Source organism: Pediculus humanus, genomic scaffold (genome assembly GCF_000006295.1).
Source record: "Pediculus humanus corporis 1103172107730 genomic scaffold, whole genome shotgun sequence".
Lineage (NCBI taxonomy): Eukaryota > Metazoa > Arthropoda > Insecta > Psocodea > Pediculidae > Pediculus > Pediculus humanus.
Window position 1 is genome coordinate 41,636 of NW_002987333.1, and position 26,137 is coordinate 67,772.

The 26,137-nt window shown below is 27.5% G+C and overlaps 3 protein-coding genes across 3 annotated transcripts; all 3 read right to left on the reverse strand.

The window, feature by feature from the left end:
• Positions 1–3,004: 3,004 nt before the first annotated feature.
• Phum_PHUM321580 (collagen alpha chain, type IV, putative) lies at positions 3,005–8,195 on the reverse strand (the record flags this gene model as incomplete). Its single annotated transcript, XM_002427431.1, has 15 exons — positions 3,005–3,236; positions 3,312–3,430; positions 3,585–3,779; positions 3,959–4,177; positions 4,250–4,329; positions 4,446–4,532; positions 4,627–4,735; positions 4,828–5,043; positions 5,525–6,127; positions 6,198–6,365; positions 6,912–7,109; positions 7,189–7,346; positions 7,464–7,542; positions 7,618–7,758; positions 8,163–8,195. 15 exons carry the CDS (start codon positions 8,193–8,195, stop codon positions 3,005–3,007), a joined length of 2,637 nt encoding a protein of 878 aa, XP_002427476.1.
• Positions 8,196–8,884: 689 nt separating this feature from the next.
• On the reverse strand, positions 8,885–10,837 carry Phum_PHUM321590 (uncharacterized protein; the record flags this gene model as incomplete). Its single annotated transcript, XM_002427432.1, has 5 exons — positions 8,885–8,931; positions 9,316–9,370; positions 9,467–9,626; positions 9,763–10,132; positions 10,786–10,837. 5 exons carry the CDS (start codon positions 10,835–10,837, stop codon positions 8,885–8,887), a joined length of 684 nt encoding a protein of 227 aa, XP_002427477.1.
• Positions 10,838–16,713: 5,876 nt separating this feature from the next.
• On the reverse strand, positions 16,714–25,198 carry Phum_PHUM321600 (Rho/RAC guanine nucleotide exchange factor, putative; the record flags this gene model as incomplete). The annotated part of the gene is made up of 6 exons (XM_002427433.1): positions 16,714–16,956; positions 17,040–17,426; positions 17,645–17,782; positions 18,260–18,746; positions 18,840–21,219; positions 23,575–25,198. The coding sequence occupies 6 exons, from the start codon at positions 25,196–25,198 to the stop codon at positions 16,714–16,716; spliced, it is 5,259 nt and encodes a 1,752-aa protein (XP_002427478.1).
• Between the last annotated feature and the right edge of the window lie 939 nt (positions 25,199–26,137).

Here is a 26,137-nt window from a genome sequence, read left to right on the forward strand (position 1 = left end):
AAAATTATCGTGAATATCTATTTACAAAGATTCTCCTTGCCATGTTGACTCAAAATTTTACACCAGGTAAAATTAATCATTAAAGAAATTTATATAGGGCTTTAAAAAATTTTTTTACTGCTAAACAATTTTGCATAACACTTTTTTACGGTAGTTAGTTATTTTACCGCCGTTTCCATGTCGAAAATTCAAAACGTATTGTTATACAAAATAATTAAAATGTAAATTTTCTTTCTTTCTTTTTTTTTTTTTTTTTTTTTTCGGGGAACAGGAAATTGATTTCGTATGAAATGGTAAATAAAATTTAATAATTTATTTTTAATGACAATAATAAAACAACTTTAGATATGACTCACGTTTTTTCTGATTAATGCAACACATCCAAAACGCCTCTCATTAATAACGTCTGAGCAACGCAAAATAAAAAACTTTTCGTAAAAATAAAAATAAATAAATAAATAAACAAGTGGAAGCAGTAAACTTATAAAAAAAAAAAAAAACAAAAATTACATTTAACAAATTAAAATTTTTATGAATTAAATTAAAATTATTTTGATTATTTAATTGATTTCCATGCCCATTTTACTGAAAATTTTGTCATGCATAGTTACACACAAACAAATATTAAGGAAAAAACACTGAAACTTAAAAAAAAAACAAAACAATTTATACTCTCTAATCGATAATGAATAAATAAGATCAACCTCATGGTATATTTAAAAAATTTAAAATTCGATTTCCTCAATAATTCTCTAGCACCCTGCAATAATGTTCATCGAAATATCAGTACATAATTTATGTATTTATTTATTTTTTTTTTTTAACTCAAAGATTCAAGAGTAATAGAAGAATACAAAAGAAATTATATTTTTTTTAAAAGAATTGAAATATAAGTATGTAATCCCCATTTTTTTTTGTTTTTAAAAAAAAAAAAAAAAAAAAAAAAAAAAAATATATTCAGTGTTTGTGAATTGACCTTGCTAAATCAGCAAATCCTAACTGAAATGATCATTGAAATTTAATAAAAGAACTTGTGAATGTAAAAACAAAAGAATATATATATATATATTGTGAATAATATTTTAAGATTAATATAAAAAAGTTGAGAAATTTATTAAAAACTTTTTTTTTTTTTTTTTTTCCGAAAACCTACAAAACGAAATTTAACCATTTTATTTTATTTAATCACTTTGTAATTACTTTTGTTGAATCATTTACATAAATTAAAGTCTTTTAATATTAAAAATTATGATTCTTTTCCTTTTTTTTTTTTTTACATAAATTAAAAGAAAAAAAAATTGAGAACTCTTTCATTGCTGCTGTAGTAAAAAAATAATACAGAGCTTTTAACCATAAAAAAAAAAAAAAAATTGAACTTTAAAATTTAAAAAAAATTTTAATTTTGTAACATTTTTTAACAGTTAAAAAGTTAAAATAAAATTTTAATGAAATTTTTTTTTTTATTTTAAAATTAAAAAAAAAAAAAATAAAATTTTAGGATATTTTTTATTATGTGCTTAACAACAAAAAAAGTTTTTAACAAATATTTTCTATAAATATTTATTAAATAATCATAAATGTGATAAGACTTTTCGAAGTATGAATAAATGTTTTTTTTAAAACTCATTAATAATAGTTTTTACATAAATAATTTCAATTTAACTATTGAGGCATATATCAAATTTGACTTATCGAATTCAAAATTATTAATTAAATTAATTAAAAAAAAAGAGTAAAATGAAGTTTAAAAAAAATTACATTTTTAGTTACACAATAAAAATTGTTAGGTTATAATTTGTTTCAATTTTTTTAAACTGTTAATAATAACGTTTGATGACTAAAGTATTTAGTTAGACACAAATGCATATGATTGTTTTAAAAAAATTGTATGAATTACTCTTATAAATGACCTTGAGATTTTAAGTAGGATCATAAACCCCTTTTGTGTGGGTCGACAGCTGCATATTTCCAAGTTTAAATTAATTTGTTCATATATTCAATTAATAGCGATAATTAATAATTTCAGAATATAAAACAATTTACATTATTAATTATATAATTCTTTTGTTCGGTCATTATTTATCGATACAGAGAACATTATTTAAAAATAATTTGTTTTCATTGACATTCGAAAAACAAAAATAAACCTAAAAACGCTTACCATCTTTATTTTTTGACGGATTCGTGCAGTGTTTATCCTCATTACAAAACATTATTTAAAAAAAACAACACTTTTGCTTCACTAGTATACAAACATTACTTGAAAAACATTATATAAGTAAAAATCATAAGAGAGCTTACAAAAACCTAATCATTCATTACTAAAGCACGTTCGCCATTACTCCTTCATCACTGACTTTTCAAAACTACCAACTTTATATTGTAGTTTTACAAAATCGCCAAAAGAGGCAGCACATTACAATTTGCTTTTAGCTGTTTCATTTTTGGCGTACAAAGAAAGATGAAACTTTTGCTGCCGTTAATTATTTGCTTTTATTTTCGCTGTGATTCCAATTTATTTGAAATTTCATTTGCTGTAAGTTCTACTATAATATCTATGTAATACAATAAAATTTTTTTAAGCTGTTTTAGTTTTAAATTATTTTTCATATGTTGTTTATATTATTTTTAATTTATCAAGAAGTAAAATGAAAAAAATGTTTAAAATAATAAAAAATAATAATTTTGTTAAACTTATCTTAAAACACAATCATTTTATTATAAATTTTATATCTACATACATCATGGTAAAAATATTTATAATATATAAATTTTTGTATAAAAAATTATTTGTTTTGTTTTGTATTTAGCAATCATCGTAAAACTTTCAAAAAAAAATTTTTTTATAAATTTAAATACAAGTTAATATTAAATGCATTCAAATAAACATTCTCATAATTTTCTTTTTTCTATTGGTATTAAATTGGTAGTAATAAATATTTTGACGGTATAAAAAAATTTATAAATTTACAATAAATTTTAAAAATTAATTCCTGTTTATTATTTATTCTTCGTTTCTTTTTTTCCTCGCTACTGGAGGTTCGGTTAATGCTTCGACACATAAAATTATGAATTTATTATTACACGAAAATTTTTCTTGTCCTAAAATTTTTCCTTGAAGTAAGGATGAAGCCAAACCAACTTTATTGTCAGATGGTGAATTCCAAGCATCACAGTAAGTTTCTGAAACTCTTTCACCTTTGATATTTGTTCCATGCCATACTATTTTCTGGGGCCTAATAATTATCATAAACGACAAAATGAAAAAGAAAAAATTATTTTTAAGTGATAAAATTTTAAGTTATAGTTACCATTGAATGTCAGTGATGACATCTTTCCCGCTAAAACTATAAATGCGACGATTTTCTGCAGCAAACCGTCCTTCTCTTCCATCAAATATATTATTCCAACTATTAAATAATATTTCTCCCTATTAAAATATTTATTAATTAAAATATTAATAAGTTTTAATTATGTTTATCATTATAAAAATATTGATTACAATAAATTATTGATTTTTATGACATAAAACTTATCAATTTAAAATGTTTCAAATTATGAATAATCCAGAGAATAATATTTACTTTAATGTTTATAACTGGAAGGTTTCGATCAATATGGCGAACAACAGATTCTAAATCCTGGAGCCTCGATGATAAAAATGCTCTAAATGTTCCTTTGAGTCCTGCTCGTCTTGCTTGTCTATAACAAGCTCTATCAGCTCCACTTATACCTTGAATATCACCATTTGAGGGTTCATTCAATGCCGCCATTCTAAGCTGAAAACATAAAATATACATTATAAAAATAAAAAACTCCTGGTTTGACTCTTTAACTGACTTGATAATAGATAAATGAATTCTCACCATTCCTGAGTACCACTTTAACGGTAGCAAAAAATTAATTTATTTTATTAATAATGTATAAGATTAAAACTGTTTATTCTGCGATTACTTACGCTTGGTCCATTTAGTGGTAAAATAATGTTATTTACTAAATTTGAGCTTTCAAAAGGCGGAGAATTAGATGATGGCTGCGAAGTCGTTGTCGGAGGAATGCTTGAAACCGTGATGGTGGCTCCTAAATTTATATACTGCCAACCATTATTTACCCTAACGAGCAATGCTTCCTCATCTATCAGATAAGCAATCGTTCCAACGGGACTTGCAGATGTAAGCTAAAATTAAAAAAAAAATTCATTTTTATCGTGAAAAAATTCCATAGAGTAAGAAATCTTTAAAAAATGCACCTGCATCATTGTTTCTTTGTTAGAAAATGTTACAGCTCCTGGAACAATTTTAACGTTTCCATCTTCTGGATTAAATTTACCTATGAAAAAAATTTAATAATGATCTTATCAAATATTATTTTTTTAAATTATTAAAGTTTATTAGGTAAATAATTAAAAATTATTATGGTTAAAGAGAAAAATAATTACAACTTACTACTAGTATTTTTTGTATTAAGGGAATTTTTTAATTGATGGAGCTGAGTTGCAATTTTTAATTCTTTTATTGCTCCTCTATTACTCCCTGACAATGGAAAGACAGCAATAAAAAATTTAAAAAATTTTTAATTTTATTATACCTATGATTTAAACGTTAATTAAATAAAAATAAATCAAACCTGGTTTTGTAAAAACTGTACGACCGTAAGAATCTCCGAATATGTTTGAACGAGATCCTATTTCTTCATCGTTTCTACCATTAGATTCTCTGAATAATCCAATGGATCCCTGAATATTTTTCAAAAGTTAAAAATTAAATTTTTTACTTAATAAAAACTATTAAAAAAAAAATAATAATAAAAAAAAAATAGAAACGTAACTGGTACGCCAGAATTAAATTGATATTCTTCGTGGGACAAGTTCGATGGCACAAATTGATTTGAAGTTCCTGGTAAACCCGGTGGACCCGGAGGTCCGGGTGGTCCGGGAGGACCTCTCATTCCGATAATTATTTCTCCTGGTTCCCCTTTTTCTCCTTTTGCACCTTGATGTCCTATTCCCGGTAGCCCCGGAGGACCTGGCCTACCTGGTTGACCCTATTATTAATTTTTTAATGGGTTTAATCAAAATTTTCTTAATGAATTTTATAATTTAATATCGAAACTTATTAAATTAAAATTTATTTAATTAACCGTTTTTTTTTCGGGGAGCAACTATTATAACTGGTCATTATTTAAACGAAAATTGAAAAAAAAAAAATTTATTGGAACATTTGTAAAAGTACTTAAGTACCGTTAAATTCCTTAACTTCTTTTACTTGATTTTAATTTTTTGATAACTTAAAAAAAAAATTTTTATTTACCTTTGAACCAGTCTTGAAAGCATAAAAAATTATTATTATTATTTCTATTAGTTTTATTAAATAATTTAGAATTTTATTTAAATTTGATATGTGAGAAGATTGTTTTACGTCACAAAAATAATATTCAAAAATTTTTTTTGATAAGTAATGATTGATTAAAATAAAAAAATTACTGGATTTATTATTTAAATTTTTTTAAATCAATTGAAACTCACCATCCAACCTGGAAGACCTGTTTCTCCCATTAATCCAGGTTTTCCCGGAGGTCCAATGGGACCAGGAAATCCTTGTTTTCCTCTTCTACCCCGTTTTCCTTTATCACCTTTTTCACCTTTTATTGTAATGTAACCGTTACTGTTGGCAACCGTGGCGGGCCCGGGTGGTCCCCTTTCGCCTCTCAATCCTGGAGGACCCATTAGACCGGGTGCTCCATCTTTTCCAGGTTCTCCTTTGTCTCCGGCGACTCCCTGATTTCCGTTTAAACCGGGAAGACCGGGACTTCCTTCATCTCCTTTTTTACCTTTTTCTCCTTTTGGACCCACATCTCCTTGCTCTCCTTTTAATCCTACATCACCTTTATCACCCTTTAAATCTGATATTTTTAAACCCGATAATCCTGATTGTTCTCCCTCGGGTGATATTATTCCAGGGGGGCCAGGAGGACCAACGGGACCCGTTTTACCAGTAGCTCCTGGCTCTCCTTTTTCTCCCTTGTTTCCGGGTCTTCCGTTATCACCATTTATTCCTGGTAAACCATCAACTCCCGGAGATCCGGGCTCACCTTTAAAACCTTGTGTTCCCGGACTGCCTTGATGACCCTAAACAATTGATTGTAAACTAAATATGTAACTTCTAAAAATAAATTATAAAAAATAAAATAAATCTAACCCTATCTCCCTTATTTCCTTTAGCACCGGAATCTCCTCTTTCTCCTTTACTTCCTTGAATTCCTCTTTCTCCTTTTACTCCCGGTAATCCTGGAATACCTGGATCTCCTTTTGGACCCATAATTCCAGGTCTACCTAATCCATTATGGGAATTTCCTCCCGAAGATTCCTATAGTAACATATTTGTATTTTTTTCGTCGTAAATACATTTATTTCTTTATTATTATTATTATTATTATATTTAAATTAGTTAGTCAAAGTTTACCTTGTAAACTCCTCGGGGTCTCCAGTTAGGCTGGATTTAAATAATAAAAAATCACGGTAATCAAATAAAAATTATAATGAATAATTTTAAATATTTAATATAGGAAAAAAAAAAAAATTTTTTTCTCTTTCTAAAATAAAGGTATTATTATTATTATTGTACCCGAAAAAAATCAAGATAAAAAAGGTTGAATTTTGTGGTTGAAGATTTTTGCTTTACGTATTAGAAAAGGGGGCGGATTTGATTTAACACAAAACTCACCGCACATACAATTATTTGACCCTTTTTTTCTTCTTCTTTTACCTTTTGATTATTAACTTGTATAATAGTTCAACCCACAAGATAATAAAGTAATAAAACCACAAAATATAAAATGTCAGTATTTTGATTTGGAAAAATTTTTTGTTTAAGTTAATTTACAATCAAAAAAATATATTAATTTTTACTCACATCTAGCAGAGTAACATCTGATAATCCCGGTGGGCCTGGTGGTCCTGGAGCACCTGGAATTCCTGGAATGCCATCTCTTCCAGGTTCTCCTTTTTGTCCTTGAACACCTTCCGCTCCGATAGCTCCCGGATCTCCTCTTTCTCCTTTTTCACCTTTAGGTCCTTGAGCTCCTCTTTCACCCGGAGCACCCGGGAGTCCCTAAATAATTTTTACACGTTGAAAAAAAAATTTTTTTTTCCCCCTCTCCCCAGTGAAAAATAATTTTTTTAAAACCTACGGATGTGCCTGGAGGGCCAGCTTTACCATCGATTCCAGGCATTCCTGGTGGACCCGGTATTAAATCTGGTAACGTTAAATTTTTTATAATCGAAGTTAAATCGCAAGTACAAACTCCAGGCGGTCCTCTGATTCCCTCGATTCCTTCACTAAATTTTCCTGGAATTGTCTTGATGAAAATTTTTTTTTTTTTTGTTATTCAATCCAAAAATTTAAACGGTTCTATTTCGTTTATTCATTTATTTACCTTATCATCGACGGGTGAAGAAAATTCACCTCTTGAAAATGGTGCTCCCGGTGGTCCAGGTGGTCCAGGGGGTCCTGGAGGTCCTCTAATTGATTCACCCGGTGGTCCCTACAACCACATGCCATTAACTATTTAAACTACCACATAAGAAATTATTATTATCATTATTTTTTTTACAATTACCCTAAAACCCCTGTCTCCTTTTTCTCCTTTAAATCTAAAAAATTCACTTCCTTCCAATCCTGGAGGGGGAGGAGGAAATGGTGGAATATTCGAACCGGTACTTTCTCCAAAACCATCATCACCTTCTTGATCAGAATCAACCTAATAAAAATTTTTTTTATTTTTTTTTATTTAATAATTTTATATGTAAAATAAAATTAACCACGTGACAAACTGAAATAAAAAAATTTTATTATTATTATTATACCGGTGAATAAAAGTTATTTTATCAATGTTATTATTATTATTATTATTATGTACATTTTTAGGTTTAACCACCCAGAAAAAAAAAAAAAATTTTAATTCAACTCTGTCACACGTGAGTTTTTTTTTACCCCGTAAGGCAAATGAAATGGTAGCAGTTATTAAATGATGATGATGTGCGTGTGTGCGTGTGTGCGTGTGTTAAAGAGCGATTTAATTATGAGTTTGATAACAAATGTGTCAAGAACAATAACGTAATTATTTATTTACGGCAATGAAATTATTTCTATAAACATTAGAACATCAAATCCGACATTTTGTCTAATCTTTGACATTTAATTCTACATGTACAAAAGAAATAAAAATCCCCGTAATTTATTGATATTGATCAAATTGAGTTTTTCTTTTTCTTTCTTTCTTTCTTTCGAATTCTCATAAGTTTATTTATGATGTTTTCCCCCCGCCCCCCCCCCGTTTTGTTCATTCATTGTAACGGTTTTTATTTTTAAAAACAGAGAACCCGTGTTAATAAATTATATAAAAATATGATTACGGGTCAACAATTTTTCAAAAATTTTGACTTTTTTTTTGTTTTATTTTTATTAGCAGAACGCCATTCGTGTTTTTTTTAACAGACCTTTTTACAATTATGTGTACCATATTTATTTTTTTAATTTATAATTTATTATTATTTTATAACAAATAATCGATTATTATTTAATTTTTTCTTGAACACATTTGTTATTAATTTGCGCACGTGTGTTAGTTAGTCTTTCACCCTTTTTTTTTTTTGTTTTAAATTTTAAAAATTTAAGCGGAAATTAAAAAAAACCGATTACATAGAAAATGCAGAAGAAATTAAATCAATTCAAACGTTTGTAAACAAAAAAAAAAAAAATGTTCACGATTCGGGTTAAAATTTAAAAACAAAAAAAATGTAAGCAAGTTTTATCGTGTTTTTTTTTTAATAATAAAACCTCCCCGATAAAAAATCCATAATTATTATGTTATTTTATTTTCACGTTTAAATAAGACTTACAAAACTGAAATTGTATTCATCTTCTCCAGACCCTTCAAATCCCTAAAAAAATAAAAAATGGGAATAAAAAATTTACCACCGTAATTTCATCATATCCAACCTTCTCCACGTATACGTCGTGTTATTAATAATAATAATAATACGTATACATTTGACCTTCGACACAAAACTATTGTCACAATCGATATTAATAATAAATAAAATTCTTTTATGTAATTTATGTGTTTCATTTTAATAATTAATGTAAAAGTAATAAAAGAATTCGTGGCGCCATAAAAAAAAAAAAAAAAGAATTCTTTTTCCACGGTATAAAATTTTTTGTTACGTAATTTTATTTATTTTATTTTCATTGCTGAAGTGAAAATAAAAAATTATTTATTTATTTATTTATTTACTTACCTGAAAATTGTTATCACATTGAAGTTCGGCTTGATTTGCGCTACCATAAAGTTTTAATTCTTGTAACGAACCCTTTAAAAATATACATAAACGTTTATTTAAATAAATAAATAAATAAAATGTTTTATTATCATTATCATTATTATTATAAGGTAAAATGTTTCTTACGTTAAATGAACCTTTAAGCAAAGGACCAGCTTGTCCAACGTAAAGAGTCGATGCGGAATCAAATATTAATTCCGATGGTGATTTTTTTATTTGTACGGAATCATATTCGTGACAATTAAAATACAATGTTACGTTATTTGATGTCACTTTAAATGCAAATCTGAAAAATAATAATGATGATGATGATGATGATGATATCGTTATGTAATAATTACGTATCGCCGATAAAAGATTGATAATAATAATAATAATAATAAAATAGAACTCGCCTCGTCCATTTGTTAACAACATCCGACACGTCAAAGCTAGCTATTATTTCAGATGAAAAATGAGTGTTTGCATCTGTGTAAAATAGGCTAAAATTAGAATGTCCTGGATTTTCATTTGCCGGCGTTATTTGTATTCCCAACTGGACAACCGTTTCCAAAGGATTAACAACGGCAAAAAGAAATCCGCCATCGTGAGAACTTAGTTTTACGGTTGCTTGAATCGTAAATTCCGAATATAATTTTTCTGGCAAAATAATACGATAGGGAACTTTAACGTCGCTACCGGGGAGGAGTCCAAATGCGGGAAATCCATCGAATCCCTTGTCGAAAAATTGAGTTTTAGGATCTTCGAATGGGATTTTTATTGCTCTTATTAAATCGTGTTCTAAACTGAAATCTAAAGAACAATTTTAATTTTTTTTTCCTATCATTATTATTATTATTTAATAAATATTAATTGATCACATGACTTTTAAAAAAAATAATAATAATTTTTTCATTGAATTAAAAAAAAAAAAAAAAAAAGTGGCGTAGTGATTAATATGCAATGTCCATCGTCCGCCGCCTTAAGTATCAGCATTTCCTTCTTAACAATAATTTATTATTATTATTATTATTATTATTATTATTATTATTATTACCGTCCAAAAAAAAAATTCGTTCTTCCTTTTTTATTTCTATTAATAATTATTAAATTAATTGTAAATTGACAGTTCGTTTTTTTTTTTAAACTTTTCAAATATTTATTACGTTATGTAAGAATCATTGAAAAGTTTATAAATAATAATGATGATGATGCTTATGATACCTTATTGCCGATCGAAACAAACAAACAATAATAATAATAATAAATAAGGCGGTGGTTTTTTTATTTTATTTTTATTTATACCTTGTTAACAAACCTTAATTTTTTTTATTTTATTAATAATCATGTTCTTAGAAATTTCATATTTAATGATATCATGCAAGTTAAATAATAATAATAATAATAATAATAATAATAATAATAATAATAATAATAATAATAATAACAATAATGATGATTTTTACCTTGCAAAACGGTTCTACCACCGAATAATTGTCCTCCAGTCCATGGAAACATAAAAGAAAATAAAAAATAAAAAATCGCCGATGCGATTTTTATACTTTCCAACCTTTAAACAAAAAAATAATAATAATAATTTTGCGGATAAAAAAAAATTTAATAATTTTTGCGGATATTCACATGAGTTAAAATATTATGATAATAATAATAATTTTTTGTTTTTTTCGCTCTTTTTGTAATTTAAAACTAAAAAATTTTCCTTTTTGTGTGTAATCCTAGGGATCAACATCAAAAAAAAAAAACATAATCCGACAAAATATTTTTTTTTTTTTTAAAATTTTAATCATCGAATATTTAATTTTACATTATTATTATTATTATCATCATCATTTCCGTGAACGTATCAACGATATTATTTACGCATAACATAAAACGTTTTTAAAAAAACATTTTGTGTTCGTGCTACGTGTGTGTGTGTGTGTGTGTGTTAAACGACTGGAGAATTTTTTTTTTTTTTTTTTTTTTTAAATCTTACGTAACGTAACGAAGAATTTTATTTTTTTTCTTTCTATTTCTCGAAGGGGGGATAATTAAAATAAAATAAAATAAAAAAAAAAAAGAAAAAAATTTCGCATAAAAATGACTGAAATTAATAATAAAATGACAATGAATATATTCAATTGGATTCAAATTATTATGTGACTAACATAAAAATAAAAAAAAAATTGTATGGATAGATAGATAGACGTCGATCGAAAAAAAAAAAAAAAAAAAAAGAATCTAACGACGGGATATCTAAAATTAGATGTCTATAATAATAATAATAATAATATTAATTTAAAGGGAAAAAAAACGTCTGCTTGTAAAAAAAAAAAAATAAATATTAATTTTGGCATTTATTACAAACAATGGTTAAAACTTTTTTTTTTTTATTCTGTGTGTCCTTATTATGGTTAAGGTTAATTTAATGCTATTTGATTTTTATTTTTTTTTATCCTTTTCCCCCTCCCCCTCGCCCTCCCCTTGCAAAAAATTAATACGATTGGAAGAAAGGGGGGGACTTAGAAAAACAATAAAACTTTGTTTAAATTCATTTTAAAAAAAAAAATTATTTCCATCCATATCGTTCTGTATGTTTGGGGGGAAGCCATGATGACTCCATAAAACAAAAACTTTTTTCACAATTATTATTATTATTATTATTATTATTATTATTTTAACGGTTAACCTTAGGGGTCATTTAGAGTTCAACATTTAATGAATAATTATTTTCCTTTTTTTAAAAATTTATTTTGGGTTAATTATATTAAAATATGCAATTAAAAAAATTTTTTTTTTTTTTTTTTTTTTTTTTTACGCGTGTTTGTTTTCGAAAACAAAATGAACGACAACAACAACAAACTTGAATGAACGTGTCGAAATGGGCAAAATAAAAAATTTAAAAAAAAATGTTTCCGTCAAAATATTTTAAATAATAATTTATTATGTTTTGGATATCGTAGAATAAAATTTATGACAATGCATTTTATATATATATATATTAAAAAAAAAAAATTGTTTATAACTTTTTTTTTTTTTTTTTTAGTTAATGATTAATTGGTAACATATTTTTTTTTGGAAGGTCCTTTCATAAATATATTTATCATGGAGTATAGAGTGCAACGTACTCAATTTAATGCATTTCCAGCCGTTTATAATAATAATAATAATAACAGTATACGTTTACAACTACTAACGATTAATAAATAAATAAATAAATTTTTTTTATTTTTGATAATATTATTTAAAAATTTTATTATCATCATTTATTTATTTATATTTTGTAATTTTCAAAGTGTGTATTTATTAAAGTAAAGAAAAAAATTATTATTATTATTATTAATTAATTAATAACACGTAATTAAATTAATAAATAAATAAATAATTATTATTAACTTACCTTAAATTCATTTTTTTTTTAAATAAATATTTTTTTTCACTCCATTCCCGTTTTTTTTTTCTTTTTTCTTTTACATTTAATATTAATTAATTAATTAATTAATTATTTGGTTCATTAATTATTAAGTAAATAAATAAATTATGTACATAAGTCCATAAAAAAAAATTTTATGTAACTCGACGTTTAATTAAATCCTATTAAATAATTTAAAAAAAAAAACAATTATGTTATTAATTAATTAGTTTTTTCCTTTCGAGTATAATTTTGACGTTGTAATCAAAAACCCCGCTAAAAACAAAATAATAATAATAATAATAATAATAATAATGTGAGGGGAGGGGGGCTCGTAAACCTGATTTTAAAAAAAAATCTGGCACGTATATATATATACACCAAATTTTAGGGGTATAAAAATTTTTTTTTTTTTTTTTTAATTTAAGAATAATAATTCCAGGTTTTTTAACTTTTCTCAAATGATAATAATAATAATAATAATAATAATAATAATAATAAAGAATATAATAAACATATAATAATAATAATAATAAACATATAAAGATCCAATACGAAAAAGCCGATCATACAAAAAAAAAAGATTGCGCGTAGGAATGAAATCGGCAAGAAAAAAATAAAAATTTTTTTTTCCTTTTTTTTCTTTTGTACATCATTATTATTATTATTATTTTTTTTTTTCTCTCCTTTCATCTCCCTAGCGTCCTCTTTTTTCATCTGGACCAAATTTTTAACATTTAAATGATTTTAAATTTTAACACGAGATGACGGCAAAAAGTTTTCTTTTTTTTTTTTTACATTTCACCTGAAATTCGGTAAAAAAAAAAAAAAAAAAAAAAAAAAAATTGAACGGCATCGAACACGATTAAAAAAAAAATTATTATTATCACTATTATTATTATTAAAAAAAAAAATTACTATCGATAACGTTGTAACACACACAATAAAAACAAAAAAAAAAAATAAAAATTATGTGAGAGAGAGAGAGAGAGAAAGAGAAAACTCGTGTAATTAGAAAAAAAATATTTAAATGTAATCGCATCACAAAAAAACTTATTAAAAAATTATTATTATTATTATTATTATTTATTAACTCACGAAACTAGAAAAAAAATATATATATATGTATTTTACACACGCATAAAAATGCGTAAACGCATTACGATAAGCAAAATTTAAATGAATATTTATATATACGCATAGAGAATATTATTTAAAAATAATAATAATAATAATGGAGAAAACCACGTGGTTTTAAATAAAAATTAATCGCGGCGGTTTTTTTGTTGTTGTTACTGCAAAGGATATGAGTTAGTGTATATATATATCGTGAAGTAGAAAAACATAAAAACGAAAATAGTAATAATAATAATAATATTAACGAAAACTGAAAAAACGAAAAAACGAAAAAAAAAATTTTTTTTTTTTTTTGTTAACCGAACCGATTGAGTTCCCGGCTGTAACTGCTCAGTAAACCGGATTCTGTCCGCATCTTCTTCTTCTTCTTCCCTTTTGAACAAGGTGTCTCTTTCTTTCTTTCTTTCTTTCTTTCTTTTTTCTATCTTTCTTTTTTTTTTTATCATTCTTTCTTTCTTTTTCTCTTTCGTTTTTTTTGTATTAGCTGCAAACGACAACCGACAAACACCTTTTAACACACGTTTTTTTTAAAAAATTCATTCATTTACAAAATGACGACATAATCATTTGTTTTTTTTTTTTGTCGTGTCTCCAGATCGAAAAATTTTGTTTTTTTTTTAAACTTTTAACCTTTATCAAAGTTTTATTATTGTAGATGGATGGATGGTTTGTTGGTTGTTTGTTTTATTTATCAGTTAGAGAAAAGTAAAGCCTTCGATGGTATGTAAATTCCTCAACCGTCTGCCTTGTTTTTTTTTTTCCTTTTTTTTTTTTCTCGAACCCGGAGAAAACATAACAACAACGACAACAACAACAACAACAACAACAACAAAAAAAAAGGTAAACATTACGTGAGTTTATATTTTTTTTTTTTTTTATCCCGAAGGGTTGGGAAAAAATAATGTACGGGACTTGAAATTTTTTTTATTTCGAAACGTTTCTCTCTCTCTTTTTTTTTTTTTAATGAATTTTTTTTTTCTTCGAACGAAAAAAAAACGTTATTATTATTATTATTATTATTATTATCGTTTAAACAATCAACTTATTATTATTATTCTTGTTTTTTTGTAACGTTAAAATTATTTTTTGAAAATTTAAAAAAAAAAAACGAATAATAATAAAATTATCCTGTAAAAAAATACAAATATTTGTTTTCCTTTTTTTTTTAATGATAATATTATTATTATCATTATTATTATTATTATTTAAATTATAAAAACATTTTGAAAATAAATGTTTTGGAAAAATAATTTCAAAATGTGAAAACTGGAGAGAAAGAGAGAGAGAGAAAAAAAATGGAAATAATAATAATAAAATGAGATTTTTCGCTTCTCACAATTATTACCTTTTTTTTATGGATTTAAGCGCGAGATTATCATTATCATCATTATTATTATTATTTTTTGATTAAAATTATCTACAAAAAATTGTTGTTGTTGTTGTTACGTCACGTGAGAAAAAAAAAATTAAAACTTAAATAAAAAAAAAAAATGTTTTTAAAGTAAACTATTAATAATTTAATATCGGTTCTTATTGATTTATAATTCCTTTAGGTCCCATTATTATTATTATTATTATTATTAATTGTATAATAAATCCCCCCCTAAAAATATATATTATATAAATACTCATTTGGAAAAATTCGATGGTTTTTAGAAAACCCTTAGAATTTTTTTTTTTGTTGTTATCATAAGAGTATAAATTTATTTATTAATTTTATTATTATTATTATTAATTATTATTATTATTGTACTTATTAAATCATTTATTTATTTTTATTAACGAGATCCCTGAGATCCCTAATTCATTATATATACATAACATCCAAACTAATTTTATTTTATTAAATAAATATTTACGATCAGAAAAAAAAAAAATTGAAAAATCAATAACGCGATCCTTATCAATTTTATTTTACATAAAAAAAATTTATTTTCCTAAATTTTTTTTTCGGGGGGGGAGTGGGGAGGAACGGCGGGGGCAGGGGTTAACAAACCCAAAACAAACATTTTAACCTTTTTAATTTTTTCAAATGTTAAAAATCAACGGGAATCAATAACAAAAATGGATTAACTCATAAATGAGCTCCCCCCCTTTTCCCCTTTTAAATCCACTTTACCCCTCCCTACCTCCCATTCCCGATCTCCACCCCCAATCCCCACTCCGCCTTCACTCCGACCCGGAGACTTTTTAAAAATAAAAACTTTATTTTATTGCTAAAGTTTTATTTTTTTCTCCCCTCTCCCCTCTTCGAAATTCGATAGATCGAAATAAATCGTTCGATAAAAATCGTTTTTTTTTCTTAAAAAAAAAAAAACAACCGAAAATAATAATAATAATAATAATAATAATAATAATAATAATAATAATAATAATAATAATAATAATAAAATAAGAAGAAAAAAAAAAAACTTTCGATTAAATTAATTAAATTTTAATGTACATAAATTTTTAAATAACTTTTGTATTTTTTTTTTTTTTTTTATACAAACTTATTATTATTATTATTTTTTATTTTAATTAAAAATTAGAAAAAAAAAAAAAAAACATTCATGAAATTTATTTATGTATAATTAGAATTTTTTTTCTTTTTCTTTTTCTAATTTTTAATTTTGTTTTTCAACTCAATCACAGTAGATTTGGTTAACGACAATCGTTTTGGTTGTTTTTGTTGTTTGTTGTATTAATTCATTCAACTTCTTATTATTTTCTGGAGATTTCGCCGCCTGGGATGTTTTTTTTCCTCTTTTTTCGATTTAGATAGGGAGAGAAAGAGAGAGGGGGAGAGACTAGAAGCACTAGATTTTTTTTATTTTGTTTGTTTGTTTGTTTTTTAAAGCTATTATCAGCTCGTTTGAGCTCTGGCCATCATTCCGTTGATCATTATGTTTGCAAGAGCGTTCCTCCTTTTACGCCACATTCCCAATATCTGTGCGTGATATTGTAATTGTTTATACCATTCTTTGGTCCTTTCGCAATCTTCCGCTTTGAATATGAAACTATCTTTTGTCACGAGCTCTTGCACTTCGAAAGATTCATCGATATCCGTTTCGCAACAAACAATTATTTTATCCAAATACAAGGGCTCCTACATATATATAAGAGAGATGAAAGAGAGAGAGAGAGAGAGAGAGAGAGAGAGAAAACAAAAACAATGAAAACATTACTTACCCTAATTAATGTGTATCGATTACATTTTTCTTTAACTAATAGTAGGGTCGCTTCCCTTATTCCCGTTTTGACCGGAAATATAAGATCCTCATCGGTGGGATCCATTTTGTATTTTGAATTTGGTTTTCCAAGAGTGACCAAAAGTACGAAAACGGGAGCGAGTTTTATCGTTTTCCCTCTTTTCCAATTATTATCGTTCGGTTGAGTGTATAATAATTTTCCCTCTAAAACGAATCTCACTTCTTCGTGATTCCATTCCAAAACGTCCACGGCCATTTTACGAAGTTTTATGTTCATTATTTCGGATTCCGTCGCGACTTTTCGACCGCTAATTGTCGCCGTTGAAAATCTTCTCCATACTTTTGTCGCGCTCACGTCTTTAGCTTCCTATTTAACAATAAAAAAAATAATCTAATGAGAGTGGGGGAGGGAGTAGGCGGCGGCGGTGGCGGCGGGGGGGGAAGGTGGAAGCGCAGGTGTAAACTATTTGCGTTATAATAATAATAATAATAATAATAATAAGAAAAAAAAAGAAGAAGCAAATTACATTGGAATAAACGAATTTTTTTTTTTTTTTATGCGAAACGGAAATTAATTTAACTTACGGAATTCATATGTTCCAAATGAAGTTCAATTTTATGTTGAGCTTCTTTAAGCGTTTCCCTATTTTCCTGTTGTACAGGTGTTACTTTGTACAGTCTGGCTAGTAAAAGGGGATATTTAGTAACTCTTTGAACTGGCACCTGCGTACAAAATATTATTATTATCATAAGAATATTATTTGACAATTCGATATAAAAAAATTTTTTTTGCACTTTTTTTTTTTTTTAAACAAAAACTATCGTTTAATAATAATAATAATAATAATTTCAATTTAAACAAAACGCGACACGCAAAACATAATAAAAATTAATGTTTAAAATTGTATTGATATTAAAATACAAACTCACTGACATTAGTTTTAGTGATAAAGGCTAACGTTCTAAAGTTTACTTAAAAAGAGATAACCTTTTCTTTCTCTCTCTCTCTCTCTCTCTCTTTCTCTTTCTCTGATTATTATTATTAGTAATAATTTAACGGAAAAAAAAAAAAAATTACCGACACTACTACTAATAATATTAACATGTAAACATCAATTATTATTATTATTATTTATAGTTACTAAAAATAAATTATATAAAAATTTTTTCGAAAAAAAAATATAGAAAAAAGGTTTGTACCATTAAAAATGAATTAAGGTTCATTCTTCTTAGAACTGTGTTTTCCATTTGCGAAACTCTTAAGAATATTCTTAAAAGTTCTTTTTCCTTTTCCAAATTCGTTAACAACATGGCTGCCCCTCCCTGTCGTATGCAATAACGTTCGAAAGCGTGCAACATGGGACCCGCTTCTAAAAATAATTTTCCGACGTTTACGGTTAAAAAATCTTCGTCTCCCTGCTCCATGGCTATTTCTAACGTGTCTCGCAATCTTTCAATGAGAATTTTACTATTTTCCAGTAATTCTTCTGTGTTTAAAAAAATAGCCGACAATTGTTCTGGAGTCAATAACCCCGCTACCAACATCGGAGTGTAAAATTCTTCTAAAATTATTTTAAGATCTCTTCCGTATTTTTCTTCCGTTTCAACTATTTCTTGTATTATTTCCTTTCTTTCCGATCTTTTTTTTGCACATTTCCTACAGACTAATGGTATGTACATGGCACCGCTGATCATGCAACAAACAACAAAAAAACAAAAAAATTAAATTTCTTTTTTTTTTTTGGAAAAAGGAGGGGGAAAGGATAAACCAAATTCTCACCTTTCTGTAACCTTTGCTTCGACAATTTGATCGCAATCGTCGCATAAATTCCGCGGATCTTCTTTTATGCTCGAATACGTCTGCCATTTGCTTCTCGATGTGTGGCTCGCTTCCGAACCCACTCCAGAATCGTTTCTTTCAACTTCGGCAGAACTTTTCTTGTGAAATTTGAGGGGCGGCATTTTCTCGGGCGTGCCGAGAACCGAATTGACGTTATCATCGCTCGAATTACTTATTTGACTGTACCTATTTATCGACAAATCCATTTCCGAATCCGTTTCCGACGATATGAATTTCGCATAACTGATCTTTCCGAATTCAGATAGATCCGGAGAGATGTTGTTATCTCGATCTGAGTAACCCTTATCATTTTTATCGTAGGTCAACCTTTTACAATCGACGGAATCATCGCCGCTGATCGTGCTTCCGTTAAAATATGAGTCACCCTGTACTCTTTCTTTTGCATCGACCAAATAACTGAGAATGTCGTATTTTGATGCTCCTTCAAATATTGATTTTGCCGTCGATTGAGATTGTGGCGTTTCAGCTGCACTGTCGAAAACCGGAAACGGAGCGAGAGGAGGAAGTCGGGAAGGAAATGCTTCGTCATCTAAATTAGAACCGATTTTATCGTAAATTGGTTCTTCTTTAATAGTCTCGTAAATATTTTCTTCATCATCGTCGTCGTGGTCACATTCACAGGCGTCACCGTCATCATCATCATCATCATTATCATTTTCTTTTTTCTTATTCTCTTTAATATCATTTTGAACTTCGTATTCACATTCTAATTTATTTTTCTCTTGTTCCATTGTATCCTCCGTTTCTGTTATGTAAATTTTACTTTTAGTTACCACCGGTGGTGAAATTACATTGTTTTCCGATTCATTATTCGATTTCAATTTTTTATTTTGATTGTTTTTAAAACTATTATTTCTACTTGTGTTAGCAGAAGAATTTTTTTCCAAACTGTTATTTCGGGACGTTGTTGCCGACGAATCTTTGGATTTGGCAACAACACCGTTCCTTACATTTCTCTCATCCTGACACGATGATTTCGATAATTCTTGAGTTTTTTCACATTCCTGAGAATCGACAAAAAGTTTCAATGTTTGTTTCAAATCTTTTTGATTGTTTGACGTTTGTTCATTAATTTGTTTATCATTATTATCATTATTATTATTCGAAACGTCTCGATCCGTTTTCCCGCAAACGTGTGGAATTAAATTCATTCGAACGGCTTCGACTGGATCTAACATTTCCAATTGTTTTTTATTTGAATTGTTGAGAAATTTATCGGGTGCGGTCGTCGTCGTCGTCGTCGTCGTCGTTTTCGTCTCGTCATCATTCATTTTCAAAATGGTCGAACAAGTGTCACCCACAATCAATGTGGTTTTGTTATCCGTGGATAAGACCGGAATCACCGTGGAATTAGAACCGGTTTCGATGATGGTGCAAGTCGACGAACTGATTTCTTTATCGCAGGGTTCGGTCGTTACATTAATCGTGACTTTATTACTATCCAAAGGATGAAAATTGCTTATTATAACCGACGTTTTCCTCTTCGGCTCTTTTTCTATTTCGTTTATTACATTTTTAGGATGAATCGTTATGGATGGTTTTTTACTTTCCACGTTTTTCCCCATCGACTCCGTATTTTTAATTAAATTCGAATTTAATTTCAACGTCGTCTTTTCATTTTTCTCTTCTGTCGTATTCGTTTCGAAACAAGATTTTTCCGATTCGACAGACTCCCGAGTCTCTTTTTTATTCGCGTCAACGTTCGCATTCGGTGAATCATGGCATGATTCTTTAACGGAAACTTTAACAGATATCGTACCTGAATTTTTATCAACCTTTTTCATGGGAATTTTTCTCGACGGTGGACTTGGCGCGGGTGCTTTTGTTTTAACACCCACCGCATTAGGTTTTAAACGTACTTTAGAATTTCCATTTGTCGTTTTAGACGGCGAAGATTTTTGTCGATCCGACTCGGAATTATCTATCAATTTACTAAATTCTTCGTACGTTATTAAATTTCCGGAAAGTTTTTGCTTCGATTTGACCTCTCCTCCTCCTCCTCCTCCTCCTCCGTTCGAAGAAACCATCGTTTCTCCCGGATTTTTACTCTTGACGATTTTTTCAAATTTAATATTTTTTTGATTCGCGTTTGATTTATCGGTAAATATTCCTCTCGTATCTGATCTCGTTCCTCTAGTTCTCAGAGCCATTGTATCGGTAAATTGCACGGAACTCGATGAACTTCGTGATGTTGTTGTACTATTATTATTATCATCATTTTTAGAATTTATCGTTGGAGGAGTTGATCGTCTATCGCTATAACTTCTCCTTAATCCAGATACGGAATGATTGTTATTATCTACAAAAGATAATAATAATAATAATAAATTAAACTTTTACTTATTAACTTTTTCCATAGAGCATCAAGCAATGCACAATTCTAAAACGTGGTTAGTTAAGGCGAAATTAGCGTTTGTAATGACGGGTCATTAAATAGATAATTTTTTAGAAAAAAAAAAAACTAATTATTTTACATGATATAATAACGAGACCATGTGCAATAACTTATTAATCATCATAGCAGGAGTCATTTAAATATGCATAAGTTACGAGTGATGGAAAAGTTAAACGATGACAGCATTTTCAAACCACTCATGTGTTAAAATTATTTGTTAATTTATCAACGTCTTTCAAAAAAAAATTGTAATGATAATGATAATAATAATAACGACGACGACGTCACGAATGATTTTCTTATAACCTCTATTAGAAATTCACGTGTAGCTTGGAAAAAATAAAAATAAAAATTTTTTTCGAAAAGGTTCAAAAACCCGGGAAATTTTCATTTAAAAAAAAAAAAATTGATTTTCCATGTTAAAATTAGAATTAGTTAATTAATAATTTCCACTTCAAAAAACGTTTCTTTTTATTAAGTGCTTTTCTTTTTCCTAAAACATAATATATAGATAGAATATGTATTTAATTCCGCCATTTTAATTTTATTTAATAACAATTCATAAAAGTCATTTTTATTATAATTAACAAAATATAAAAGGAAAAATTAATTAATTACGATTAAATTTTACTTTTTTTTTTTTACGTGTAAAATAAAATAATAAGAAAAGAGAGAGACAGAGAGAGAGAGAGACAGAGATATTGTTTAAAAATTTTACATTTCGTGTACGAACAGAAATTAATTTGACCTTGTTCTATAAAAATTTACTAAATAATATCGAAAATATAAAAAAAATTGATACTGAGTAAATAATTTTCTTTTTTGTTTTTTTCTTATGGGTAGGCGGAAGATTGGCTAAATAATTTTTTTTTTGTACGTGGATCCCACGTACAAAAATAATAATAATAATAATATTATTATTAATTATTTTTTACAAATTTAGATTAATTAGTTCAACAAATAATAATAATAATAACGTTTACTATTTGATTTTCACATACGCACGTAAGAGATATTGATGTAATTCGATATTTACGTAACGGATTTAAATAAATTTTTTTGAATATAAAACAAAGGGTTAACCTTTTTTTAATCCGTATTAAAATCATCGTCTCCGTCATCATCATCATCTTCATCATCATAATCATCATTATTTTTTTCTAATATGAAAACGTGGTTTTTTTTATGTTATTCGAGTGAAAATTTTCAATCACGTTTACGTACGGCGTTTAACATTTAAGAGATTTCTTTTTTTAGTGTGTGTGTGCGCATGCGCGAGAGAGTGCGGGAAAACTAAAAAATTTAAGCAAAAAAAAAAAAAAAGAAAGAAAAAAGAAAAACAATGAAAAGGTGGCATTAAAACCTTGCATTCCACGTAACGAATGAAATGAAAAAAAAAAAAATTATGGAAAGCGACAGGAAGTCAAGGCCTTTGACACAACAAAACATTTGATATTTGGTGAATGTATTATTATTATTATTATTGATATTAATTGTGAGTAAAAGGTAAAAATTTATTTTTTTTTTCCTTCCCTTTTTTTTTTCTTTACCTCCTTTTACTTGAGCTTTTCAGAGGGGAAAAAACAAAAACCTTAAAGTTTACATCATCATCGTATCATTTGCTTCAAGGCAGAGGGAAAAAAAAAAATTTAGGTTTAGGTCATAAATCTTTTTTTTTTAAAGAGAACACGTTTTAACAAAAACAAAAAGAGAGAGAGAGAGAGAGAGAAAAATGGTCGGAAGTTAAAAAAACAAAAATGTGAAAAAGGATTAAACAATATTTACATCAACACCGCAGGAAGATTAGTTTCATTGTGGTAAACCTTTTTTCTTTTTTTTTTTGTAAAAATGAAAGCACGCGATCCGGATAATCATCCTTTGATTTTTTTACCATTTAAACCCCCCCCCCTTCCCTCCAAAAAAAAAAAAATAATTAAAAAATAAAAAAGTTATAATTACCATTGAGAGATGAATTATCCTTAGCAGAAGACTCTTTGAATTTTTGATTTTTATCGTTAACGATATTATTTTTTTCCATTTCGTTTTCGTCGCCGCCGCCGCCACCGCCGCCGATTTTTTTAATTTTCTCAACGATTAAAATCCCATTTTCGACGTTTTTCCTTTGTTTTACATCCGGTTCGGTTTTCATTATTATTTCATTTATTTTTAAATCATCATCATCATCATTATCATTATTATTATTACTTTCATATTGATTTTCTATAACGTTTTCCAATTCCGTCGTCGTTTTATTATTACCATTTAAATTTTCAAATGAATTATTCACTTTAAACTGAACTTGTTTTTTTTTCTTTAACGTGTTTTGACTTTGATTTTTATTATTATTATTACTATTATTATTATTATTACTACTACTACTATTATTATTATTATTATTAATTAAATTTAATTGCGGCATTGAATTTTTCCATAAATTATTATCCGATTCTAATTGAATTGGAGGACTATCGTTATGATCGATGATCGAACCCTCGAATATGCTCGAATCGTCTCCGTTTCCGGGTGGTTTTTTCAATATTGATTTTATCGATAAGTTCGGCGAGGATTTCGACCTCGATTTCGTATGTTTTAAATTTGTTTCTTTTAAAATAATAGGCTTTTCTTTTTGCCTTCGCGGAGGCCTTTGCGGGGATAACGCGGCATCGTCTCCGGTTTTTTTATCAATCGCAACAACTCCCGAATCGTCGCTATCGTTAAGACTCTCTCTCATCTCTCTTTTCGATATTTGAAACCTTTGACCGTTGCACACAATATCAGCCTTATTTGAATTTTCATTCGAAAATTCTTTCGATTCTGTTTTTTTCGACGATACTCTAATAAACTCAGTCTTATTTAACTTTGGCCGCATTATTGTCAGCTTTGAACTATCAATTTCAGATGCGTTTATACCGAATTCATCACTCGAATCGTTACTATAGTCTTTCGATTCGCTTTTGTTTAATTCGTAAACGTCAACTTCACATTCTAAAATTGATTTCCTTCTTCCGACGACTTCTTCCTCTGGTTTCGTTCGGTCTTCTTTTTCGTTTCTCCAATATTTCATTTCTTTTCCGCTTGATTTCGATTTATGAGTTTCTATGGGGGATTCTCGTTTTTGTAGGAGAGGATAAGATTCTATAGAATTGGGCCTTTTACTCTGTGAAAGTTTATACGTTCCTAATGTAACGGATTCGGCGTTATCGACGGACGATCCTAATCTGTTTTTTCTCATTACGTTGTAAGGATCGGAAACTCCTAAAATGGATGATGATGTTTTTTTACCACGAACGGAAACGGAATCTTTTAAACAACTTCCCTTGCTTATTGTGTGACCTCCCGTTTTTATTTTTTTTCCAGCATACGTCACGGGTTCGAGTACGCCGTTGTTACCACTACTACTACTACTACTACTACTACCACCATTGGAAAATTCGTAAATTTTAAAATCATTTTTATCACCGGTACGACTTTTATCGAGACTATTCGGAAATGACGGTTGACTAAATCCCCTATACCTGACTGGAGAAACACTTTTTAAAGGATCGCTAAAATATACACCATTGGATGAACTTTGGTAATTATCATTTAGTCCTCTGGACGGAGGTGGTACGACTCCAGGGTAAATGAACAAACTGGGTCTCGGAGTTGGAGCTCCCCGCACTCCCACGGTTCCGTATAGCCACGTTTCGGCATATTTAATGCTTTTCGTTAGTACTCCATTCGAAAGAGTCCCATATTTTTGTAAATAATCGGGATGAACCATAAAATTAGATGATTCGATACCCGATGATGATTTACTCCCCGTGATTTTTCCACTGCTTTTTCCAATCGTTCGTTGTTTCTCTTTTCCATTTTTTCTACTTCTATTTTGATTGACTTCCATTGAATATTTTTATAAGAAAAAAAAAACATACGTACATTTTTAAAAAATTCAGTTCGAACGTAATACTTATACATTTTCCACGTAATAATAATAATAATAATTAAAATTTACAAATGTTTTTTTATTGTTAATTTTTTAAAATAATGCAATCGTTCGCAACAACATTCAACTCCATTTTTTTTTTTTTTTTTTTTTTTACGCAATTCACACTCATTATAAATTATTATTATTACAATTTTTTTTTTTTTTTTTTTTTTTGTTTGAATGAGTAGCGTAAGAGGAAATTTTTAATTGTAAAAATTACGTAAAATATAAAAGGAAAGAGAGCAGCAAACACAAAGCGTAAAAAAAATAGGTTCAAAATAAATGCTGAGTTAATTTATATATTATTATTATTATTATTATTAATAATTATCGCTAATGTTTTTTTTGCTTTGCGGTTTAAAAAGAAAAAATGTTTTGAAATTATCCCTACCACTCCTCCCTTCCCCCCAGTATTATTTATTGTACTTTTTATTTTTTTTACACTTCGGTATAGTTTTTTAAATTTTTTATTATTTAAATAAATACATTACTGATATGTGGGGGGAAGGCCCTAAACCGAATTTTTAAATCAATTCGGGTTGTTTTTCTTCATACAAATCTTTGTGACCAGAAGCCATATTAACAAAAAATCAATTTCTATGTTTTTTTTTAAAAGAAAATTAATATACGAGATATTTAGATTCGATTAAATTTTTTTTTTATTTTTTTAAAATAAATTTCTACCTTAAAAAAAAGAAAAAAAATAGAGATCGTTTTTTTGCTATTCGAGTGAAAGGTAGCAGCAAGTAGTAGAGTAAAAGGCAACAACAACGAAAGTAAAAGTAGCATAACGAGTAATGAATGGAAAGTAAACACGTTCGAGCAAAATCATCAGGTCAAAAAAAAAAAAACTAA